The sequence below is a fragment of the Helianthus annuus genome, chromosome 10 (genome assembly GCF_002127325.2).
Source record: "Helianthus annuus cultivar XRQ/B chromosome 10, HanXRQr2.0-SUNRISE, whole genome shotgun sequence".
Lineage (NCBI taxonomy): Eukaryota > Viridiplantae > Streptophyta > Magnoliopsida > Asterales > Asteraceae > Helianthus > Helianthus annuus.
Genome location: NC_035442.2, coordinates 140,983,721 through 141,010,647, shown reverse-complemented (window position 1 = coordinate 141,010,647; position 26,927 = coordinate 140,983,721). Strand labels below are relative to the sequence as shown.

General features: G+C 41.1%; 1 protein-coding gene across 1 annotated transcript; it reads right to left on the bottom strand.

The window, feature by feature from the left end:
* Positions 1–455: 455 nt before the first annotated feature.
* Positions 456–25,547, bottom strand: LOC110882727. The gene is made up of 3 exons (XM_035978333.1): positions 25,031–25,547; positions 722–991; positions 456–628 (listed from the first exon to the last, which is right to left on the bottom strand). The coding sequence occupies exons 1-3, from the start codon at positions 25,545–25,547 to the stop codon at positions 456–458; spliced, it is 960 nt and encodes a 319-aa protein (XP_035834226.1).
* Positions 25,548–26,927: the final 1,380 nt, after the last annotated feature.

Below are 26,927 nucleotides of genomic sequence, written 5' to 3'. Positions count from 1 at the left end.
GTATTACGCTTGTTAAATAAATAAAATGTAACTTTGGTTTCCATGGTTATGAAACAATTAATTCTGTCCCAACACTCCCCGCGTTTCCACCGCGGTTGCATGTTATACGCAGCCGGGGTGTGACAGTTAGGGAGTTATTTAGTGTTATGGGCTTGGAGAATGGCCTGGCCCAGACCAAAGCCCATGTGCAAAGCTTGTCCTATAAATACAAGGCTTGGCATTAGGGTTTAGGGGACACACTTAGAGACATTGGAGACATTAAGAGAGAGTTAGAGAAATCTACAGAGATTGGCTGAGAGATTTCGGGTGGGTCTAGAATTGATTGTAAACTTTGTGTTGGATAATCAATAGAAGACCCGTTTGAAAGTGTATCGTGTTCTTGATTCTGTTTCTACTCGTTTTCTGTGAAATCTAATCTAGGGGAGTCCGCACTCTAGGTTAGATCGACGATTCTGTTACGATCCGCACGGAGTAGGGGACCTACAGGCTTCTTGTTCCTGAAGATTCTGAAGCCTCCATTTGAACATCTCCTGCATAAACGCCATTTTTGAGTGTATGTCTGTGTTCAAACAAGTGGCATTGTGCAACTCTTCCAACATCTCAACTAGACCCAAGAAATTTCCATTACCTGTTAAAAATACAATCAACAAAAAATTAAGTGAACTCAGTTATAACAATTAAGTAAGAATAAATGGAACTATAATAAAACAATTTTAGTTACCTTTTTCATACAACTTTTCCTTATTTCCACGAAATGCTAAATTATGCTTAGCAGGAAACTTGACTAGCGCAATGATTCTAAAAAGGACTTGTTTACAATAATCCGTTTCCTTCTTGAATTGCTCATGTTGAAATTTATCAATTGTGCTGTCCGATTTCAATCTTTTATGCAAATCAAACCACTTTTTCATATTTATGAGATGATCTAAAGAAACTTCGTGTTCTCTCACTCTACTGGTAGCATGGTGCCAATCATCAAAACTTACACCTCCTGATGTGCACAAAATGTAACATATAAATTACATCAATTGTGGCATAAAACTAACCCTTTTTTAGTACTAATGTTGGAAAAAGTGTGCTTTTGTCTTCCTTTTGTATTTTCAGGATTAAATGAGCTCAAATAAACAAAAGAATCAAAAAGGCAGCTAAATCTAACATAAGTACAAGAAAAGGAACAAGCGTGGCATGCCCGACCTCCCGACAGCATCTTCCCAAGCAAAACAAGGAAACAGAGGGCTGAACACGCCCCGTGCTCAATGAGCACGGGGGCGTGCCCAAGTGTCAGCAGAAAATACAAAGTTGTAGAAGCTTCCATTGCCCACCACGGGGCCGTGCTCAGCGGACACAGGGCCGTGGTCAACTATAAGATTCCCGGAATGCAGGCAAATCTTGATAGTACAGATATGCTTCTGCACACGGGGTCGTGCTCAGCGGACACGGGGGCGTGGTCAACTAATGCAGACAAACTGCAATTAATGAAGAAAGAGAAGAGGATGGACACGGGGCCGTGCCCAATGGACACGGAACCGTGCCCGAGCTTCTGTTCAGCCTATAAATAAGAGTGCTTGGAGCTCGTGCAACTCATCCCTTGGCACACCACCTCTCTCACACTTCATCCACCACCCACCACCATCACAACACCATCATCCACCACCATCATCCATTGTCCATCATAGAGTGTGTGAGCCGTCTTGGGATCCAAGATTGATCGTAAGAGTTCTTGACAATCAAAGGCCATGTTTGCCTAAGTCTCTTACATCACTTGGTGAAGACAAGTGTTTAGTGTAATACTTTTTATTTTCAATCTTTTCGCACTTTTTTATTGGTTATGTATTAATGACTTTAATAACTAGTTTCTTATGTTGAAGGTGATTCTTCCTTATCGTTTGTCCGTGGTGTCTTGGCATTATTTTACTGTCTATATAAAATAAAAGATTTTCACCATTCATATCTCCACGGTCTATATGGAGGTATGTTGGCTACCTGGTCGGGGGTTAAGGGAACGGTTTGGTAAGAGCCTTGCCATTGTTCAGTGTATAGATCCTGCAGAGGACCTGGGTCAAATTTAGTAGGACCTCCTTCAATACCTAACGGTAATGGATGGCGGGGGTCCAAACTCTTTGACCCCCTCATAAGTTAAACTACTATTAAAACTTTAACCCGGCTACTTAGGACTGTATCCCTGCTGACTCAGACTACTTAGCCGAGGGTAACGTCACCTTCAAAAGAGGGGCCTACCACATTATGCATTAATAACTTAATTAATTATCTTTCAATAATCCGACCCTTTAGGATTGTATCCTTGCTGACTCAAACTACTGGGTTAAGGGTAACGTCACCTTCAAAAGAGGGGCCTACTATAATAACTAAGATAATCTCTTAAACAAGTGCAAAAGGGCGGAAATCATCAAAGGTTACACTACACACGAGTCGGATCCAAGTGATTCATCTTGTCTATCTGTTTTTACTTTTATTTTACTTTTCAGCATTTTAGTTAGTTTTATTTTTCTAGTTTAAAAACATTTTTCTAACTTTTTGATTTGATTAAACGTTGAGGATAAACCGGTATTAAAAGTTCTTGTGTCCTTGGATGACCTCGGTATCTTACCAACACTATACTACGTCTACGCTGAGTGCATTTGCCCATATATGTGTTTAGTGTTAGTAAATATTGTGTTTTATAAATTTAAAACTTGGCTAAAAAGTGTAAAAGGGCTTAAAATATACACCTAAAATATATTACACCTAACGCACATCAAGTTTTTGGCGCCGTTGCCGGGGACACAAGGATTTTAAGAAAGTTAGGAATCAGCGGGCTAATCGTTCTTTTTTTTATTTTTCTGTTTTTTTAGGATTTTTGTAATTTTTCAGCTTCTGCAGAACTCAGCACGGGTCGTGCTTGCTGAACACGCCCCGTGCCCAATCATTGGAACTGGCAATCCTGTTTTAAGTCAGACAGTAAGCTGAACACGGGGCCGTGCCCACTCAACACGCCCCCGTGCCCAAGATTCAGTTACTGAAAACAGAACCGTAAGATCCCGACGGTTGGTAATTTCTGACACAAACATGAGTGATACTGATACTTTTTACTTTCGGCACTCTTATGGTACGTGGTGTCAAATATGTGGTGGCTCTCACGAAGAATTAAAATGTTATTTTCTAAATTATAAGCCCCACTATATAGACCCATTGTTTTCCAGTAGCCTTAAGAGGGGCAAAAGTAAAAAATAATCCCTATCTCTCCCTCGAATGCGCCCAACCAGACATTATAGGAGAATTGCTTCTTGATACACTATTTCAACTAGAAGATCTAATTCTTAATTGGTTAAAAAAACTTAGGATGGATTTTAGTGATTCATCTCAAGACGATACCAAAGAAGAATTATTGGGATCGCATTCAAACAACTCTGATATTCCCAATGATACCTCCAACTCTAGTGAGGACTTGATCGATAGTCGTCCCTGTGCCAATTGTGCCGTGAAGGACTCTCCATCGACTTCGTTTTATGCATACATAGACCTGAGCGATTCGGCATACACCTTCTTTAACGAGAGCCCGGGAAAGGGTTGGACTTGTCCACCTACATTTAGCATAGGAATCACCCTCACCGACAACCTCTTGCGTTCTCGTCTTAATCTAGAGCAATTAAGGTATCTTATGCACTTTGGGGTTGTTCCGTCCAGTAAGGAACCACCCGATTGGGATAAGTTCCTTAGAATTAAATAAAACTCCATAAGACAGCTTCCAGACACGCGGCCGTGCCCAGGTCAATACGCCCCCGTGTCCACCAAAAAGATTCTCTTCTGATTTCATCAGAATACAGACAAAATGTGTCAGGACTCTGCCTGCACACGGGGCCGTGTCCAGCCAACACGGGGCCGTGTGCAGCGTGCTGTCGTTTTCTACAAATGCAGCAAGATTCCTGCTCATTTGGACCACTCCAAAAGACAAAGATTTCTGGGGTCTTCACTCATACCATCCTAGGTATATTCTAAAAGAAGGTTCTAAACAACCATCTTGTCTTTTCCACTTTTGTTCATTGCCTTCTTCTTCAATTTTGAATCACTACCTCCATTAAAGCTTGGAAGCTTCATGATTCCAAACTTTATTGTGATGATTGTAAGGTTATTATTCAAGGAATCTTGCTTAAAATAAGTTATACAACTTTGTTTTGAAATATTTATGCTTAAAATTAACCTACAAATTAAAAAAATTAATTTAAAACTCCAAGATTTCTTGCTTTAAAAACCTGCAGACAATTGGACACGGGGCCGTGTTCATCGAACACAGGGCCGTGTCGAGGTACTGTTTCATAAAAATTGAGCTCTTTTCGGTCTGTTTTCCCGGAATGGCGAGCAGAACAAGCGGAACGTCTTCATCGCACTCAAGGAACAACCGACAGGGGAGGAGGTCATCAACGGCGGAAGACTCTCTTGTAAACTATGTTTACGCCTTAAGAGAGGCTATTGATGAAATGACAGGGGTGGAAGAAGCATTGGTCGATCGTATCAATCACTTAATGGTGGGACTGGAAGGGTGTATCCGGGAGGTCAATCTCTTGCACCAGAGGTTGAACATTCTCGCCTCTCCTCCTTTGGTGCCAATAGTAACCCAAAGGGCATGGAACGTGGTGCCTGAAGTCATCATACCAGCCGAGTGGTACACCATACACCCGGGACCTCCTCGCGATATATTACAAGGAGTCCCGGTTGGTATTTCTCCTCCTCCACAAGATGTTGAGGAAAATGAAGCCGCCTTCTTCCTCCCAAGAGAGAGAGAAGAATGGCTTTAACAACATCTAGGAAATAACCCTCGGCCGAGAGTCCTACTACACTTCTCAATACCGGAAAACTATTTCCTGGATTTTGGTTCTTAATGAAAAAGTAGAACTCCTTATGATAATTTTATGTATCACTTGACCTATCTAGTTTAGGACTTTTAACTTTTATTTTTCTTCTTTGTTTTCAATTTTCTAGGAATATTATGTAATTCTCTCTATGGTTTAATGAATGATGATTTTAGTTAATTTGGTGTTTGTGTCACACCCCGAAAAATCCACACGCGGAGTACCACCGCATGGGGGCGTGACATGACCAGGATCAAGCCACCAATCATATCGAACAATAGTAAATGTAATTCAACAAAACAATATGAAAGGTGTTTCAAAACAAAAGTATAGTTTCAATGTTTAGCGGAAGCATAATTGTGAAAACCCAAACATAAGTACTAAGTTATAAATGTCATAAATATTTAACATGGCATCCACGATCCATGTCCACAACGACCGCACCTCCCAGTGCAAGCTCCATGAGTACCTATTGACCTGCAAGGCATGTAACAACGAGTCAACAACAAAGTTGAGCGAGTTCACAGTTGGTTGTTTAGTTATATTATTCGTTTCGTAATTCAAGTGTTCATTTTGTAAACCATGTATCGTATTTATTTGTATCGCGGCCTTCCAGGCATGTTTGCGAAGATTACTGGGGGTTTCCCATGTATTCTAAACTAGTTGTATTTGTATCGCGGCCCTCCAGGCATGTGTGCGAAGATTAGTATTCGTATCGCGGCCATTCCAGGCATGTGTGCGAAGATTAGTGATGCGTGCTAGTGTGTATATGTTTTAAGTATATATTTTAAGCCCTTTTTACACTTTAGCCATGTTTTAAATATATAAAACACGATATTTACTAACACTAAACACACATATGGGCAAGTGCACCCATCGTGGACGTAGTATAGTGTTGGTAAGATACCGAGGTCGTCCAAGGACACAAGAGCTTTTAGTACCGGTTTATCCTCAACGTCTAATCAAATCAAAATGTTAGAAAAAGATTTTTAAACTAAGAAAATAAAACTAACTAAATGCTGAAAAATAAAATAAAAATAAAAACAGATAGACAAGATGAATCACTTGGATCCGACTCGTGTGTTAGTATAACCTTTGATTATTTTCGCACTTTTGCACTTGTTTAAGAGATTATCTTAGTTATTGTAGTAGGCCCCTCTTTTGAAGGCGACGTTACCCTCAACCTAGTAGTTTGAGTCAGCAAGGATACAATCCTAAAGGGTCGGATTATTGAAAGATAATTAATTAAGTTATTAATGCAAATTATGGTAGGCCCCTCTTTTGGAGGTGACATTACCCTCGACTAAGTAGTCTGAGTCAGCAGGGATACAGTCCTAAATAGCCGGGTTATAGTATTAATAGTAGTTAACTTATGAGGGGATCAAAGAGTTTGGACCCCCGCCATCCAATACCTTTCGGTATTGAAGGAGGTCCTACTAAATTTGACCCAGGTCCCTTGCAGGACCTCTAAACGCTGAACAAGGGCAAGACCCTTACCAAACCGTTCCCTTAACCCCCGACGAGGTAGCCAACATACCTCCATATAGACCGTGGAGATATGAATGGTGAAAATCTTTTATTTTATATAGACAGTAAAATAATGCCAAGACACTACAGACAAACGATAAGGAAGAATCACCTTCAACATAAGCAACTAGTTATTAAAGTCATTAATACAAAATCAATTAAAAAGTGCAAAAGATTAAAAATAAAAAGTATTATACTAAACACTTGTCTTCACCAAGTGATGTAAGAGACTTAGGCAAACATGGCCTTGATTGTCAAGAACTCTTACGATCAATCTTGGATCCCGAGACGACTCACACACTCTATGATGGACAATGGATGATGGTGGTGGATGATGGTGTTGTGATGGTGGTAGGTGGTGGATGAAGTGTGAGAGAGGTGGTGTGCCAAGGGATGAGTTGCAATGGCTCCAAGCACTCCTATTTATAGGCTGAACAGAAGCCTGGGCACGGCCCCGTGTCCGCTGGACACGGCCCCGTGCCCGTCTGACACTATCTCTCTTCATTAATTGTAATTCGCAATTACAATTAATGCACCTGCAGTACTTTGGGCACGCCCCCGTGTTCACTGGGCACGGCCCCGTGGTGAGCAATAGAAGCTTATACAGGTTTGTCTTTTCTGCTGCTTCTTGGGCACGGCCCCGTGCTCGCTGAGCACGGGGCGTGTTCAGTCTTCTGCCTTCTCTGTTTTACTTGGGAGGATGCTGTCGAGGGGTCGGGCAGTCCACTTTTGTTCCCTTTCTTGTAATTATGTTAGATTTAGCTGTCTTTTTGCTTCTTTTGTTAATTTGAGCTCATTTAATCCTGAAAATACAAAAGGAAGACAAAAATACACTTTTCCCAACATTAGTACTTAAAAAGGGTTAGTTTTATGCATCATTTGATGTAATTTATATGTTGCATTTTACACACATCAAATATCCCCACACTTGAATTTTTGCTTGTCCTCAAGCAAAACTCTTTAATATGTGGCTTATACTCCCAAATGGAATGGGTAGAAGAGAAGATTTTGGGCTTGTCTTGAGTGTCGGGAATCCAAGATCTTTATTGGGTTTTATTTTTATACTATTTACAATCCTATTCGTTATAATTTATTGAGAACGTTTCATAAGAGAAATTACTTATATGGGCATAACATGCCTTTTTTTAAATTTCATTTATATACAAGTTCACATACCTCATGGGAGATCACTCAACACTCGGCCGAAGATGTATTTTTGTGACACACTCGAGACCGGCATGGAACTTACTTCTACCATATGCTTGCCAAGCAATCAATCCTCCTCATTTTTAACTATAAACCTTTGTAAATATCAAGAGGACTTTTGGGGTGAAAGGTTAGGCTTGGGCTAAAGGTAGGTGGTTGGGTTAGTGGTTAGTAAAAGGGTGAAAATCGTAAAAAACGTCAGTTTTCGTAAGACTTGATATTTTTCAAAACTTTTTTTTTGATGAAGTATTTCCTTCAAACAAAGTTATTTTTGATAAACTTGTTTGTTTATTTCTTTGACTTCATCTCTCTTTTTTTTTCTTTTTTTCTTTTTTTTTTCTTTTTTTCAAGTCATACTAGAACCCGAGCTTTGTTACTAAAATAAAAAGTTTAAAATGAAAAAGGGTTTAGGTGAGTAAAGGGTGTTTGGTTTGGGTTTAGAACTGACAAAGTTTAGGCTCAAAGGGGTTAACTAGGGGGATTTTTGGGTAGGTGGCAAAAAAAAAATGGTGTAGAAATAAAAGGGGTTAGTCCTAATGCCTCCTTCATTTACTTACTCGGGTTTAAGTTGGTAAGGACCGGGAATGTATCGTCGTGGCAAGTTCTAGAGTCGTAAGAACCAAGCGGCTGTTCACACAAGAAACGAAAAAATGAGCATTTAGTTTAAAGATATGTATTTGTATGCTCAATAAAGGCTCAAAAACTCACTTTTTGTGGGAATGGGTTTTTATGTGATCAAGTATATATAATCAAATTTTAATTAGACTTGTCATGCCTTTTCATAATCTTCTTATTTGGTTCTTTTTATCACGACGCTATCGGTTGTAAATTTATAAAATATAACCTTTTTAGAACTTGTTATTCCTAAATTAAACCAAGGCAAGTAAAAAAATTGAAAAGTTTTTGAAAAAATTTGGGTGATTAGCGGTTCCAATAGAGTTTTGTGTAAGGCTTGTTATTAGGACTTGCAAAATTCAAGGTTTTAGCATCCCCCCCCCCCACACTTAAATTACACATTGTCCTCAATGTGTTCCAAAAATAAGTTTTTTGGTTGATTAAAATGTGTAAAAGTGGGTTAAAAACAAGATTTTATGTTACTGGGTAGCTGAACACGGGGTGGTGTTGGCTGAGCACGGCCCTATGTCCAGACTGCCAGTACCAAAAGTAAACAGAAGGCTGGGCACGGGGGCGTGTTCAATGAGCACGGCCCCGTGTCCAGGTACCTGAACTGGGCATTTCTGCAGATTTTTGGGCATGGGGGCGTGTTGGGTTGAGCACGACCCCATGCTGAACTTGCTGTAATGAAGAAAAATTGTCGAGAGGCTCTGTTTTTGTGCATAGGGTGTTGGTTAAAGCTTCCCTTAGTATCCTTCACCATCCCGCGTGTGTTTTATTCTTGCAAATTAAAACTAAACTAGAAAGCATAAAAGTCATGCTAATCTAAAACTAAGGATAGTTCCGCGGAATGCCTCCGTGGTGCGCCACGTTTATAAGGGTCGTTGGCTAGACCCTCCTTATCGGGTGGTTCTGGCTCATCTTCAATTAGGGGGTCATTATTTCCAAAAGGATATTTCATTGAGCGCTCAAGATCTATGCTCCTTTTGAATGCCCCTAATTGAAGAGGTAGATTGTTGAACTTCCGGTTTTTCAAAGCTTCATGAGTTTTTACAAAAGGTCGTCCCAACACTAGAGGAGCGTCATCGAGGATGACAAAGTCAGTTGGGATTACCATTTGATTTGTTTGAACCAAGACATCCTCCACTACACTGATTGATTTTATTACTTTCCGATCGGATAGAAAAATGGGTATTTGAAGTGGAGAAAAATCACTAATACTTAATTTTTCGAAAATGTAGTTAGGCATTATGTTAACACAAAGATCTTTATCAATGGTGATATTACTAATAAAGGAATTTTGAAAGAAACATGAAACCGGTGTAATGTTAATTTCAAAAGGATCTTCTTTTATTAGTGAAGTTTGATCATTAGTTAACTACCATTTCTTTAATTTTAGTGTTAGTGTTTAACTCTTTTAAAAACTTAGCATGAGTGGTTACTAAACAATGATTTTCAAAAGAAGGTGACAAGAGATTAATTTCTTCAAAATTAGACTCTTCTTGAAATTTAACGTTATCGGCCTCACCTTTCTCGTTGTTTAGCTCATGTGTCGGTTTTCACTTATTTGTTCTTCCATTTTTAACTCCTCAATTATCGTTTCTTCCTTTTTTAATTCTTCTCTCGCGCGGGACTCCTCTTCCCTTGCGCGAGATTCTTTTATGCATCTTTCGATAAATTTAAGGTTTTCTATTATCCTATCGGCTATGTCGGTGATAGAGTAAGGATCGGGATCCTCATGGCTTGAATCCGGTTGTTCGATCCTTGGTTCCTCATAGTACCCATATGAAGTAGATGGTTCACACCATTGTCCTTCATTGTAAGCATATGATGGATAAGGGTCGAAATTTTGTTCTTCATAGTACTCATATGAGGTAGGTTGTTCACGCCATGGTTCCTCATAATAAGCGTATGAAGGTGGTGGCTCATATCTTGAATCCTCAAAGTATGAGTATGAAGGTTCATACCTTGGTTCATCAAAATATGAGTATGAGGGAGAAGGTTCATACCTTTGGTCTTCATAGGATGTGTATGAAGTCCATGGCTCGTACCTGGGCTCCTCATAATAGTTGTATGAAGTGGATGGTTGAAATAGGTTACAATATTGTACCGAGTGCGGGTTACCACAATTAGTGCAATAGTCTCTCATATAATCATCCTCCTCATAGGTGTAGTTGTAGCCTCCTGAGTATTGATCCATAAGAATCACTCAACAGACCACAACTGAGTCTCGGGACCAGAAAACAAAAATAAAGACGGAAACAGAGGCTGGACACGGTCTCGTGTTCAGTGGACACGGCCCCGTGTTCAGGGTCTGTATCTGGGCGTTTTAATTAAAGTTACTGGTCTCGTTGGACACGGGGGCGTGTTCAGTGAAAATGGCCACTTTTTCAGACTCTGTATCTGGGTATTTAACTAAAAATGTGCAGCACGGGGGCGTGTTCAGTGAGCACGGACCCGTGTTCAGGCTACTGTAAATGCAAACTAAACTAAAATGCAGAAAAATGTGCGCGTGTTTTGAAAAAGTTTTGAAAAACTGATTAGGCCGTCGATTTTAAGCTTTCTTAAAATCCTTGTGTCCCCGGCAACGGCGCCAAAAACTTGATGCGTCTTAGTGTGTATATGTTTTAAGTATATATTTTAAGCACTTTTTACACTTTAGCCAAGTTTTAAATTTATAAAACACTATATTTACTAACACTAAACACACATATGGGCAAGTGCACCCATCGTGGACGTAGTATAGTGTTGGTAAGATACCGAGGTCGTCCAAGGACACAAGAGCTTTTAGTACCGGTTTATCCTCAACGTCTAATCAAATCAAAATGTTAGAAAAAGATTTTTAAACTATGAAAATAAAACTAACTAAATGCTGAAAAATAAAATAAAAATAAAAACAGATAGACAAGATGAATCACTTGGATCCGACTCGTGTGTTAGTATAACCTTTGATTATTTTCGCACTTTTGCACTTGTTTAAGAGATTATCTTAGTTATTGTAGTAGGCCCCTCTTTTGAAGGCGACATTACCCTCAATCCAGTAGTTTGAATCAGCAAGGATACAATCCTAAAGGGTTGGATTATTGAATGATAATTAATTAAGTTATTAATGCAAATTATGGTAGGCACCTCTTTTGGAGGTGACGTTACCCTCGACTAAGTAGTCTGAGTCAGTAGGGATACAGTCCTAAATAGCCGGGTTATAGTATTAATAGTAGTTAACTTATGAGGGGATCAAAGAGTTTGGACCCCCGCCATCCAATACTTTTGGGTATTGAAGGAGGTCCTACTAAATTTGACCCAGGTCCCTTGCAGGACCTCTAAACGCTGAACAAGGGCAAGACCCTTACCAGACTGTTCCCTTAACCCCCGACCAGGTAGCTAACATACCTCCATATAGACCGTGGAGATATGAATGGTGAAAATCTTTTATTTTATATAGACAGTAAAATAATGCCAAGACACCACGGACAAACGATAAGGAAGAATCACCTTCAACATAAGCAACTAGTTATTAAAGTCATTAATACAAAACCAATTAAAAAGTGCAATAGATTAAAAATAAAAAGTATTATACTAAACACTTGTCTTCACCAAGTGATGTAAGAGACTTAGGCAAACATGGCCTTGATTGTCAAGAACTCTTACGATCAATTTTGGATCCCGATACGACTCACACACTCTATGATGGACAATGGATGATGGTGGTGGATGATGGTGTTGTGATGGTGGTGGGTGGTGGATGAAGTGTGAGAGAGGTGGTGTGCCAAGGGATGAGTTGCAATGGTTCCAAGCACTCCTATTTATAGGCTGAACAGAAGCCTGGGCACGGCCCCATGTCCGCTGGACACGGCCCCGTGCCCGTCTGACACTATCTCTCTTCATTAATTGTAATTCGCAATTACAGTTAATGCGCCTGCAGTACTTTAGGCACGTCCCCGTGTTCACGGGGCATGGCCCCGTGGTGAGCAATAGAAGCTTCTACAGGTTTGTCTTTTCTGCTGCTTCTTGGGCACGACCCCGTGCTCGCTGAGCACGGGGCGTGTTTAGTCTTCTGCCTTCTCTGTTTTGCTTGGGAGGATGCTGTCGAGGGGTCGGGCAGTCCACTTTTGTTCCCTTTCTTGTATTTATGTTAGATTTAACTGTCTTTTTGCTTCTTTTGTTAATTTGAGCTCATTTAATCATGAAAACACAAAAGGAAGACAAAAATACACTTTTCCCAACATTAGTACTTAAAAAGGGTTAGTTTTATACCTCATTTGTTGTAATTTATATGTTGCATTTTACACACATCAATTAGTATTCGTATCGCGGCCATTCCAGGCATGTGTGCGATGATTAGTGGGGGCTTCCCATGTGTTACTAGTCTAACTGTATCTATAGGTGACCTTCCTCTAACGAGGTCAGTGGTGCGTATTCCGGTAACGATGAAAGTACAAGTAATCGATCAATCCCATTCCCAACCCCGGGAATCCCATGCCTTGGTAAGAGTGTGAACTCACCTTGGTTTGCTCGGCAGATAAACAAAAGGTCACTTGAGTTGTATGTGGTCAACCACGTCCTAACATGGTTACCATACAAGCCAAGTTTATGGTTTAAGTAGTGCACGTATATGTTCTACACGTATTCTAACAAGTTGTATACAAATATTGATCATAGCTTACATGTATAATCATGGTAGTTAACAGTTCATACGTGTTCAACAGTTAGCATACCCACAAATATACACAACCCAAATGTGCGGCCCAAATAGTTGGGCTCGTAACAGTATGCAAGTCCAAAACAGTGTGCGCGTGTATATGGTCTCGAGTCGAGACTAGAGATCCCGAGTCGAGACTGTGCGGTCTCGGGTTGCAGCCTACAAGTTCTCGAGTCGCAACTGAGGAGGTCTCGGGTCATACGTTCATCACTCGAGACTAGGCGTTCTCGAGTCATGTCTCGAGTTGCAACAAGACCCGCAACCATGGTCTCGAGTCTTGTTTGTATGATGATGATGCGTGGTCTCGAGTCGAGACTGTGAGTTCTCGACTCGCAACCCTTGTCAGACTAGGTGTGTAACCGATTTCCATATTTGCAGCTCATTTATCCGTATCAATTGCTAACAAGTTTGGCAGTTTCAAATCAGATCAAATAACAATTAATTCAGCAATCATGCATAATCATATCACCTTAATTGTAATCAAACCATGAACAGCAATCATCGAATCATTCGAATCAATGATCTAATATGCCACCCTAATCCTCCCAACTTGGTTTATTAAGCCACGATCATAAGCATACATGCAGCCGATTATATTACATCCATTCGGTTCTAGATCTAATTTATGCAATCCAATTTATAGAGCACCATCACATAATCCTAATTCTAAACCAAACACTAATCTCACGATCATCATGTGGTTTTGGATCAATTGTTCAGAGACAACAATCACACATACATCATTTAATCATATATTCATAGTATGTCACAACATCAAAGATCAATCATCATGCATAACATCAAGTAGCACGTATTAAGCAACTAACCATGATGGAACACTAACCTTAACACCGAACAACTAGGCCAAATCAGATGGGGCTTCGGCTTGGTTGATTTCCGTCGAACAAGAGAGGAGATAAGGAAACTAGGGTTAGGTGTGTGTGTTATGTATTTGCAAGATATCAGAAACAAACCCCTAAGTTGGATATGTGTATTCGCATAAGGGGGGTGGGCCGAACCCTTCATTGGGCTGCCCTCTAGGTCTCGAGTCCAAGTATAGTGAGCCGAGAAAGAGAAGTGTACAGCCCAACAGGGCTTGTGCGATTAGGACAAGTGTTATGCAACTATACTTATAGCATTCACATAAAATCACGTAGCACATAATATAACAATGTCGTAACGTACATTGAAATCAAGCACATCAATAAATCAAGTAACGTTCATACAAGTTGCGTCAAAACACAAAGAAAGGTTCTGGAATACGTGTTGTCATATTATCCCCAAGTTGAAAGAAATTTCGTCCCGAAATTCGGTACGTACTCACTGAGGAAGCTAGTTAAGTTGCATGGTTTTCCTGGTTTTCCTGGTTTTCTTGGGGTGTCACATCCTCCCCCCGTTGGTTTGGAATTTCGTCCCGAAATTCCGCAGTAGCTTCAGCCTCAGTAGTGGTTGTACTGTTTGCGAACAATTGGGGATACTTTTGTTTCATTTGGTCTTCGCGTTCCCAGGTGAACTCTGGGCCACGACGGGACTTCCAACGAACTCGAACAAGAGGTATTCTGGTGTGCTTGAGGACCTTAACATCCCGGTCCGTGATTTCGACTGGTTCCTCGATGAATCACAAATGTTCGTCGATAGTGAGCTCCTTTAAAGGAACTATGAGGGTGTCATCTGACAGACACTTCTTCAGATTCGACACGTGGAAAACGTTGTGAACTGCACCGAGTTCTGTTGGTAGGTTTAGTTTGTAGGCCACTTTGCGTATTCTTTCTATGATTTCGAAAGGTCCGACATACCGCGGATTGAGCTTGCCTCGTTTACCAAAACGAACTACACCCTTCCAGGGTGAGAGTTTGAGTAGCACTCGATCCCCAACTTGGAACTCGAGTGGTTTCCTGCGCTTATCAGCGTAGCTTTTCTGACGGTCACGAGCCGCTGCCATTCGTTGCCGTATCTGAGCAATTCTTTCCGTTGCGTCTACCACAAGTTCTGGACCAGTAATCTGACTATCACCCACCTCTGCCCAACAAAGAGGTGATCGGCATTTACGCCCGTACAATGCCTCAAATGGAGCGGCTTGAATGCTGGTGTGGTAGCTGTTATTATATGAAAATTCTACTAATGGCAGATGCTTTTCCCAACTGTTGGCGAAATCGATAACACATGCCTGAAGCATGTCTTCTAGAGTTTGAATAGTACGCTCAGACTGCCCATCCGTCTGAGGGTGATAAGCTGTGCTCATGTCTAATCGTGAGCCAAAAGATTTATGCATTGCTTGCCACAGTTCTGAAGTAAATTGTGCATCACGATCGGAAATAATAGAGGTTGGCACCCTGTGCCTTGAAACCACTTCTTTGAGATAAACGTCTGCTAGAGTGGAGAACTTGTCTGTTTCCTTAATAGCCAGGAAGTGTGCAGACTTTGTGAGTCGATCCACGATCACCCAAATAGTATCATTCCCACGTTGAGATCTAGGCAGGCCAGTAACAAAATCCATGGAAATTTCCTCCCATTTCCATTGTGGTATCTTTGGTTGCTGGAGTAAGCCTGATGGTTTCTGGTATTCCGTCTTGACTCTCGCACAAGTCAAACACTTGCTAACGTAAGTTGCTATGTGGGCCTTCATGCTAGGCCACCAATACGTAGTTCTGAGATCGTGGTACATTTTATCCGAACCTGGATGTATCCAGTAGCGAGACTTATGTGCTTCATCCATTACAAGCTCGCGTAAGTTGCCATAAAGTGGGACCTAGATGCGTCCTGTTACGTAATAAGCGCCGTCTTCCTTTTGTTCTAATCGTTGCCTTGAGCCGCGTAGGGCTTCAGCCCTGACGTTTTCTTGTTTTAATGCTTCTACCTGAGCATCTCGTATCTGTGCCTGAAGACTAGACAGAATGGTAAGTTGTAATGCTCGTACACGCCTAGGTGTAGTATCTTTTTGACTGAGGGCGTCAGCCACCATATTGGCTTTGCCTGGATGATACTTGATGGCACATTCGTAATCATTCAAAAGTTCGACCCATCGTCGTTGACGCATGTTCAATTCCATCTGCTTGAAGATATGCTCGAGACTCCTGTGATCGGTGTAGATGGTGCACTTGGTACCGTACAGGTAATGTCGCCATATCTTAAGCGCGAAAACAATAGCTCCCAGCTCTAAATCGTGTGTAGTATAGTTTCGTTCGTGGATCTTAAGTTGGCGCGAAGCGTAGGCAATGACCTTATCCCGTTGCATCAATACGCAACCAAGACCCTGTATTGATGCGTCACAATAAACCACGAAATCGTCTGTGCCCTCTGGCAATGAGAGAATAGGTGCGCTGCAGAGCCTATCTTTTAAGTGCTGAAAAGCTGTTTCCTGAGTACTACCCCAACGGTAGGTGACACCCTTCTGTGTCAGTAGTGTAAGCGGCTGCGCAATCTTCGAGAAGTCTTTGATAAACCTTCTGTAGTACCCTGCCAAACCCAAGAATTGGCGAATTTCCGTTGGTGTACGTGGTGCAGGCCAATTCTTAATCGAGTCTACCTTGGATGGATCCACATGAATCCCGTCCTTGTTACCACGTGGCCTAGAAAGTGGACTTCACGAAGCCAGAAGTCGCATTTCGAAAACTTGGCGTGTAACTGTTCTGTTCGAAGGAGTTTCAAAATGAGTCGTAAATGCTGCTCGTGTTCCTCCTGACTCTTAGAGTAGATCAGGATGTCGTCGATGAAGACAATCACAAACTTGTCTAGGTAAGGCTTGCACACTCTGTTCATAAGATCCATGAAGACCGCAGGCGCGTTTGTTAACCCGAATGGCATAACTAGAAACTCGTAGTGGCCGTAGCGAGTTCTAAATGCTGTTTTGGAGACGTCCTCATCCCGGACTCTCAGCTGATGGTAGCCTGACCTTAGATCTATCTTCGAATAATAGCTCGACTCTTGCAATTGGTCGAACAGGTCGTCGATGAGTGGAAGAGGATAGCGATTCTTCACGGTCACCTTGTTGAGTTCACGGTAGTCGATGCACATCCTGAAGGTACCGTCTTTCTTTTTCACAAATAGTACTGGAGCTCCCCAAGGAGAAGAGCTAGGACGAATAAAGCCCTTATCTAAGAGTTCTTGCAGTTGTTTGGATAATTCTTCTAATTCTGATGGAGCTAAGCGATAAGGTGCACGAGCTATTGGGGCTGCTCCTGGAGCTAGCTCGATCTGGAATTCGACCTGGCGGTGAGGCGGTAGCCCAGGAATATCTTCAGGAAACACTTGAGGAAAATCGCGTACAACTGGGATATCCTCTAATCTCTTCTCCTTCGTTGAGGCGTCAGTAACGAGTGCCAAAATGGCAGTGTGGCCCTTTCGTAAACACTTCTGGGCCTTCAGGAAGGAGATGATGCCAACCACAACACCACTCTTGTCGCCTTGAACTTCGAGATGTTCTTTACCAGAACGGGGAATACGAACAATCTTCTCCTTGCATAAGATCTCCGCTTGTTGTTGGGATAACCAATCCATCCCAATGACAATGTCGAAACTACCCAGAACTATGGGAATGAGATCGATAGAGAAAGTCTGACTAGCGAGGACAAGATTACAACTCTGAACTATGTGTGTGGCCTCTAGACTTTTACCATTAGCTAACTCTATGACATGCTTGGTGTTTAAGGGTGTTGGTGTACGCTTTAACAATTGACTAACTTTTTGAGACACATAACTGGTATCCGCACCCGAATCAAATAATACAGTAACATAAAAGTCGTCGAGAAGAAACTTACCCATCACCACGTTAGGATCATTCCTTGCATCACCCTGACCCAGCACAAATGCACGACCCCTAGCGCCATTGTTATCATTGTTTCCCCCGTTGTTGTTCCCATTGCCCTGATTATTGTTGTTGTTGTTCTGGTTCTGGTTTAACTGGGGACAGTCTCGCTTGAAGTGGCCTTCAGCACCACACTGATAGCATCCCCTGTTGCCTCGCTGTTGTTGTTGCTGCTGGTTTCGTGGAGCTGGTGGTTGTGGTTGCTGGTTCTGATTCGCAGGTCGTGAGCTCCTACAATCTTTAGCTTCATGGCCCATCTTGAGGCATCTCTGACAACGACCCCGGTTGCACTGACCATTGTGGTGCCTGTTGCATATATTGCACCTTGGGAGGTTTCCTCGATATCCACCCTGTCTTTGACTACCAGAAGATTGCTGACCAGGGCTCTGGTAGTTATAAGTCTTTCGCTGCTGTGCCTGGGACCGGGCTGTAGCTGAAATCTTGCTGGAATCCCCATCCCATTTCCGCTTGTTGTCACTGGGAGTAGTGGAAGTAGTAGCATTAGTAGCACCGATACGTTTGGGCAGCTTGTTCTGTTCCACTGCCTGATCTGTGAGGCGATGAGCAAGGCGTGTAATATCCTGGATATTAGCAAGGTTGGCTGATGTCACATGACTCTGGATTTCTGGTGTTAGTCCTTTGAGATACAACTAAATACGTTTGATAGGAGGGTCCACCATAGTTGGACACAAGATGGCCAGTTCGTTTGACCTTTTCGTATATGCTTCAATTTCTGACCCCGTCATTTTCAAATTAAAGAACTCCACTTCTAACTTGTGGATGTCATCACGTGTGCAGTATTCCCACTTGATCAGTTCCTTGAAATCATTCCAAGGGGTGGCGTTAGCAGCTGCCAGCCCTAACATCTGAACTTGTGCATTCCACCAAGTCAGCGCAATGCCTTCGAGAGTACCAGTGGCATACTTCACCCTGCGAGCCTCAGGGCATTCACACATCTCAAATACGGACTCGAGCTTTTCAAACCAATGGAGGAGTCCAACTGCTCCTTCAGTGCCACTGAATGTGCTAGGACGACAGTCCATGAAGGTCTTGAAGGTGCATACAGGTTGCTGAGCGTGTTGACCTGTTGTGTGTAAGAACAGGACAACGTTAAGCACAAGAGTTTGTTTAGGAGTGTAGGATCTAAATATCCTAGAGTGAGTTGCTACTGCAGGATATACCTCCTGCTTGGGCGGCTGCAAGTGCCGCAGCAACTTGTTCGTTAATCAGAGTCGTCAACTGGGCTTGAGTCATGTTAACGTGTCTACTCATGATCTTCATATCAAAGGGAACATAAGTGAGAGAGGTTCGCGAAAAGTGCGATGACAGAAGAGAGTAAGCACACAAGTGTTCTCAAGCAATAGTGGTTATGTTTATCTAAGCATACCATGAACAAAGTTTTATGTAATCTAGAAAGTAGGCAATGTAAACATGAATAGCAGTACCTATAGTGTTGAGTCTTGCACATGGAGCGAAGCGATGTTGTGGATCGTTGAGCACTGTACAGGTTATAGTCTGGTTTTAATAAAAACGTTTTCCCCTTATTAAAACCAAGTTCTCTATAACCAATGTCTCTGATACCAATCTGTCACACCCCCAAAAATCCACACGCGGAGTACCACCGCATGGGGGCGTGACATGATCAGGATCAAGCCACCAATCATATCGAACAATAGTAAATGTAATTCAACCAAACAATATGAAAGGTGTTTCAAAACAAAAGTATAGTTTCAATGTTTAGCGGAAGCATAATTGTGAAAACCCAAACATAAATACTAAGTTTGAAATGTCATAAATGTTTAACATGGCATCCACGATCCATGTCCACAACGACCGCACCTCCCAGTGCAAGCTCCATGAGTATCTATTGACCTGCAAGGCATGTAACAACGAGTCAACAACAAAGTTGAGCGAGTTCACAGTTGGTTGTTTAGTTATAGTATTCGTTTCGTAATTCACGTGTTCATTTTGTAAACCATGTATCGTATTTATTTGTATCACGGCCTTCCAGGCATGTTTGCGAAGATTAGTGGGGGTTTCCTATGTATTCTAGACTAGTTGTATTTCTATCGCGGCCCTCCAGGCATGTGTGCGAAGATTAGTATTCGTATCGCGGCCATTCCAGAAATGTGTGCGAAGATTAGTATTCGTATCGCGGCCATTCCAGGCATGTGTGCGAAGATTAGTGGGGGCTTCCCATGTGTTACTAGTCTAACTGTATCTATAGGTGACCTTCCCCTAACGAGGTCAGTGGTGCGTATTCCAGTAACGATGAAAGTACAAGTAATCAATCAATCCCATTCCCAACCCCGGGAATCCCATGCCTTGGTAAGAGTGTGAACTCACCTTGGTTTGCTCGGCAGATAAACAAAAGGTCACTTGAGTTGTATGTGGTCAACCACGTCCTAACATGGTTACCATACAAGTCAGGTTTATGGTTTAAGTAGTGCACGTATATGTTCTACACGTATTCTAACAAGTTGTATACAAATATTGATCATAGCTTACATGTATAATCATGGCAGTTAACAGTTCATACGTGTTCAACAGTTAGCATACCCACAAATATACACAACCCAAATGTGCGGCCCAAATAGTTGGGCTCGTAACAGTATGCAAGTCCAAAACAGTGTGCGCGTGTATGTGGTCTCGAGTCGAGACTAGAGATCCCGAGTCGAGACTGTGCGGTCTCGGGTTGTAGCCTACGAGTTCTCGAGTCGCAACTGAAGAGGTCTCGGGTCATACGTTCATCACTCGAGACTAGGCGGTCTCGAGTCATGTCTCGAGTCGTAACAAGACCCGCAACCATGGTCTCGAGTCTTGTTTGTGTGATGATGATGCGTGGTCTCGAGTCGAGACTGTGAGTTCTCGACTCGCAACCCTTGTCAGACTACGTGTGTAACTGATTTCCTTATTTGCAGCTCATTTATCCGTATCAATTGCTAACAAGTTTGGCAGTTTCAAATCAGATCAAATAACAATTAATTCAGCAATCATGCATAATCATATCACCCTAATTGTAATCAAACCATGAACAACAATCATCGAATCATTCGAATCAGTGATCTAATATGCCACCCTAATCATCCCAACTTGGTTAATTAAGCCACGATCATAAGCATACATGCAGCCGATTATATTACATCCATTCGGTTCTAGATTTAATTCATACAATCCAATTTATAGAGCATCATCACATAATCCTAATTCTAAACCAAACACTAATCTCATGATCATCATGTGGGTTCAGATCAATCGTTCAGAGACAACAATCACACATACATCATTTAATCATATATTCATAGTATGTCACAACATCAATGATCAATCATCATGCATAACATCAAGTATCATGTATTAAGCAACTAACCAAGATGGAACACTAACCTTAACACCGAATAACTTGGCCAAATCAGATGGGGCTTCGGCTTGGTTGATTTCCGTCGAACAAGAGAGGAGAGAAGGAAACTAGGGTTAGGTGTGTGTGTTTTGTATTTTCAAGATATCAGAAACAAACCCCTAAGTTGGATATGTGTATTCGCATAAGGGGGGTGGGCCGAACCCTTCATTGGGCTGCCCTCTAGGTCTCGAGTCCAAGTATAGTGAGCCGAGAAAGAGAAGTGTACGGCCCAAAAGGGCTTGTGCGATTAGGACAAGTGTTATGCAACTATACTTATAGCATTCACATAAAATCACGTAGCACATAATATAACAATGTCGTAATGTACATTGAAATCAAGCACATCAATAAATCAAGTAACGTTCATACAAGTTGCGTCAAAACACAAAGAAAGGTTCTGGAATACGGGTTGTCACAGTTTAGATGATGTTTTAATGGGTAAAACACGCTTGGGATGGTGAAGGATGACAAGGGAAATGAGAAACAGCACCCCATGCACGAAAACAGAACTTCCCGACAAAATTTCTTCATTAAAGTAAGTTCGGCACGGGCCGTGTCCGCCCGACACGGCCCCGTGCTGCACAATCTGCAGAATGCCCAGTTCAGGTAACTGGACACGGGCCGTGTTCACTGAACACGCCCCCGTGTCCAGGCTTCTGTTTCTTTTTACAAACTTTTGTTACTGGCACTTGAACACGGGGCCGTGCCCGGTCACCATGGGGCCGTGTCCAGAGTACCAGTAACATGAAATTTTGTTTTTAACACCTTTTTACACATTTAATCAACCTAAAAACTTATTTTTGGGACACATTGAGGACAATGTGTAATTTAAGTGTGGGGGGGGGGGATGCTAAAACTTTAAATCTTGCAAGTCCTAATTAACAAGCCTTACACTAAACTCTATTGGAACCGCTTATCACCCCAAATTTTTTCAAAAATTTTCATTTTCTTTTTACTTGTCTAGGTTTAATTTGGGAATTTCAAGTTCTAACAAGGTTATATTTTTACAAATTTACAACCGATAGCGTCATGATAAAAAGAACCAACATAAGAAAATTATGAAACGGCATGACAAACTTAGTTAAAATTTGATTATATATACTTGATCACATAAAAACCCATTCCCACAAAAGTGAGTTTTGAGCCCTTATTGAGCATACAAATACATATCTTTACACTAAATGCTCATTTTTCGTTTCTTGTGTGAATAACCGCTTGGTTCTTACAACTCTAGAACTTGCCACGACAATGCATTCTCGGTCCTTACCAACTTAAACCCGAGTAAGTAAATGATAGAGGCATTAGGACTAACCCTTTTTCTTTCTACACTATTATTTTTCTTTTTTTTTACCACTTACCCAAAATCCCCCTAGTTAACCCCTTTGAGCCTAACCCTTTTCATTTCTTAACCCAAAACAAACACTCTTTTTACCCACCTAAACCCTTTTTCATTTTAACCCTTTCTTTTAGTAACAAAGCTCGGTTTTTCTTATGACTTATGAAAAAAAAAGGAGAAAAAAAATATGATGAAACCAAATGAACAAACAAGTTTATCAAAAATAACTTTGTTTGAAAGAAATGGTTCATCAAGATCAAATAAATTGTCAAAAATAAAAAGTCTTTAAAAAACCGATGCTTTTTACGCTTTTCGCCCTTTTACTAACCACTAACCCAACCACCCACCTTTAGCCCAAGCCTAACCCTTCACCCAAAAAGTCCTCTTGATATTTACAAAGGTATATAGTTAAAAAGGAGAAGGATTGATTGTTTGGAAAACTTATGGTAGAAGTAAGTTCCATACCGCTCTCGAGTGATTCACTAAAATACATCTTCGGCCGAGTGTTGAGTGATTCCTCGTGAGGTGTGTGAACTTGTATATAAATGAAATTTTTAAAAAAGGCATGTTATGCCCTAATAAGTAATTTACCTTATGTAATGTTTTTAATAAATCATGACGAATAGGATTGTAAATAAATAAAAATAAAACTTAATAAAGAATCTTGGAAATCCCGACACTCTTTGACAAGCCCAAAAACCTTCTCTTCTGCCCATTCCATTTGGGAGTGAAAAAGCCACATTATAAGGAGTTTTGCTTGAGGACAAGCGGAGATTCAAGTGTGGGGGTATTTGATGTGCATAAAATGCAATATATAAATTACATTAATTGTGGCATAAAACTAACCCTTTTTTAGTACTAATGTTGGAAAAAGTGTGCTTTTGTCTTCCTTTTGTATTTTCCGGATTAAATGAGCTCAAATAAACAAAAGAATCAAAAAGGCAGCTAAATCTAACATAAATACAAGAAAAGAAACAAACGTGGCATGCCCGACCTCCCGACAGCATCTTCCCAAGCAAAACAAGGAAACAGAGGGCTGAACACGCCCCGTGCTCAATGAGCACGGGGGCGTGCCCAAGTATTGAGCACGGGGCGTGCCCAAGTGTCAGCAGAAAATACAAAGTGGTAGAAGCTTCCATCGCCCACCACGGGGCCGTGCACAGCGGACACGGGGCCGTGGTCAACTATAAGATTCGCGGAATGCAGGCAAATCTTGATAGTACAGATATGCTTCTGCACACGGGGTCGTGCTCAGCGGACACAGGGCGTGGTCAACTAATGCAGACAAACTGCAATTAATGAAGAAAGAGAAGAGGATGGACATGGGGTCGTGCCCAATGGACACGGGGCCGTGCCCGAGCTTCTGTTCAGCCTATAAATAGGAATGCTTGGAGCTCGTGCAACTCATCCCTTGGCACACCACCTCTCTCACACTTCACCCACCACCCACCACCATCACAACACCATCATCCACCACCATCATCCATTGTCCATCATAGAGTGTGTGAGTCGTCTCGGGATCCAAGATTGATTGTAAGAGTTCTTGACAATCAAAGGCCATGTTTGCCTAAGTCTCTTACATCACTTGGTGAAGACAAGTGTTTAGTGTAATACTTTTTATTTTCAATCTTTTCGCACTTTTTTATTGGTTATGTATTAATGACTTTAATAACTAGTTTCTTATGTTGAAGGTGATTCTTCCTTATCGTTTGTCCGTGGTGTCTTGGCATTATTTTACTGTCTTTATAAAATAAAAGATTTTCACCATTCATATCTCCACGGTCTATAAGGAGGTATGTTGGCTACCTGGTCGGGGGTTAAGGGAACGGTTTGGTAAGAGTCTTGCCATTATTCAGTGTATAGATCCTGCAAAGGACCTGGGTCAAATTTAGTAGGACCTCCTTCAATACCCAACGGTATTGGATGGCGGGGGTCCAAACTCTTTGACCCCCTCATAAGTTAAACTACTATTAAAACTTTAACCCTACTACTTAGGACTGTATCCATGCTGACTCACACTACTTAGCCGAGGGTAACGTCACCTTCAAAAGAGGGGCCTACCACATTATGCATTAATAACTTAATTAATTATCTTTCAATAATCCGACCCTTTAGGATTGTATCCTTGCTAACTCAAACTACTGGGTTGAGGGTAACGTCACCCTCAAAAGAGGGGGCCTACTACAATAACTAAGATAATCTCTTAAACAAGTGCAAAAGTGCGGAAATAATCAAAGGTTACACTACACACGAGTCGGATCCAAGTGATTCATCTTGTCTATCTGTTTTTTACTTTTATTTTACTTTTCAGCATTTTAGTTAGTTTTATTTTTCTAGTTTAAAAACCTTTTTCTAACTTTTTGATTTGATTAGACGCTGAGGATAAACCGGTATTAAAAGCTCTTGTGTCCTTGGACGACCTCGGTATCTTACCAACACTATACTACGTCCACGATGGGTGCACTTGCCCATATGTGTGTTTAGTGTTAGTAAATATCGTGTTTTATAAATTTAAAACTTGGCTAAAAAGTGTAAAAGGGCTTAAAATATACACCTAAAATATATTACACCTAACGCACATCACCTCCCAATCTACCTTTTGGCGCCCCATTTCTAAATACTTTGCAACAAAAACAAAACATCTTATCTAGCTCTTTCGAATATACTAGCCATTCTCTATCACACTTCTCCAAGTTTGATAATGTTCTTGTATAAATAGTTGCCAAAAATCGTCTATTAAATTTATCATATGGACCAAATTCAATACTAATATCTCTTTTAGGACCTTTCGCGACCAATAATTTAATCTCATCCGCATTTAGTCCTTCCCACCTTCTTGGATCAAATATATAATCAACATGCTCTTCTTGTTGTTGCTCTTCAACATTTTCTTGTTCTTGTTGGTTTTCAACATGTTCTTCGTCTTGCTTGTCTTCTACTTCCACACGTTCTTGCTCTTGATCTACTTCCTCGTGTTCCCGTTCTACTTCAGCATGCTCTTGTGGTTTTTCCGCATCAACAATAGGAGGATTAGGCGTAAATTTTTTTTGCATAGCACCCTTTTGTGACTTCACCAATTCACAACCCGTTTCCTCTTTTGACGTTTTTGCCATCCGGGTGCTTGTTTATGAGCCATTAACGCCTAAATAATCATTAATCGACAAAGTTTGTATCAAACTAAGTTAACGCCTAAATAATGTTTGACAACGTAAATTAACAGAATTCGACAGAACTTAACTGAAATCGACATAAGTTAACTGAAATCAACATAAGTTAACTGAATAAATGAATTCGACATAATAATTGAAATCGAAAATCAATCCTAAATCATAAGTTAAGTGAATTCGACATAAGTTAACTGAATTCGATATAATAACTGAAATCGTAAATCAATTCTAAATCATAAGTAAACTGAATTCGACAATTGATTTTTAGTTGTTTACCTGTGAACTGATCCGACTCAGTCACTCAGTGATCGAAGGCTGTGCTGTGACTGTGAAATCGAAGGCCTGCTGGTTGTGTCTCTGATCGAACAACACCTAAAAAATTGCAGAATGATGATGATCGAGGGCCTGCAGTGCTCCGTCTCTGATCTCGATTATCCTGTTCCTGTACGACGTTTCATTACCCAGTCCTACGGATGAAAGAGTTGCCGCCCAGAATTCTTTTTTTTTTTTATTAGTTTTTAGAAATATTTGGGTATTGGGCTCACTAACCTAATAGGCTAAATAGTTTTAACAATATGATTTTTTTAAGTGGGCCTATGTTAATATTTTTTTGCTTATACCCTACTAAATTTTTTTTTTACATATATAATATCGGATTTTTTTTTTTTAAATTACGTGCCTTACGAAATCACGGGCCCTGTCCGGTTGTCCTCCCCGCCCTCCTTCAAGGCCGGCATCACTTTTGAGAGCGGGAACCATTTTTATGTAAAAGAAGGGGAATTAGAAATTAATTTTTATCGTTAAAATCATAACACCTCTAAAACTGGATGTTACATTACATTGTTAAAAGTTACACGTACAATTAGAAGGTTAGAGCAAATTACAAATCATGGGTTGGTAGACGGGCAACAAGCTGCGCCGCCACCACCTTTTGAATTGCAAATAATCAACATGCCTTCCTTTCTTTCGCGTTCGATACCTTTGGTTGTCTGGCCCCTGTGGCGTCCGGTTTCTTGACGCGGGTTCAAAAGGCAGCACTTGCGCATGCGACAGTGTCTGTAGGCCATAGTTATGTGTTTAGCCGAGTAGGATTTGCACGTACAATCACATTGGAGTTCTCATGCACACCATGTGTTTGTTAATTTGTTTCAGTGAATATGAAAACACTTATTTGACATGACTGTAAAATGTAAATATGGTGTCTTTTGCCATATATTATATGGTTCTATGTCTTTCTCATCGTCACATGTCTGTTGAAGATTAACATAGCATAAAAGTCTAGAACTCAAGCAGACTTATGGTGTCTATCTGTCAAGAACACAAGAT

Coding starts and splice junctions, on each gene's coding strand:
- LOC110882727 (XM_035978333.1), bottom strand. CDS start 25,547: ATGGCAAAAACGTCAAAAGAGGAAACGGGTTGTGAATTGGTGAAGTCA. Junction 992..25,030: donor TAGAAATGGGGCGCCAAAAG/GTAGATTGGGAG, acceptor TGTGCACATCAG/GAGGTGTAAGTTTTGATGAT. Junction 629..721: donor GGAAAAGTTGTATGAAAAAG/GTAACTAAAATT, acceptor TATTTTTAACAG/GTAATGGAAATTTCTTGGGT.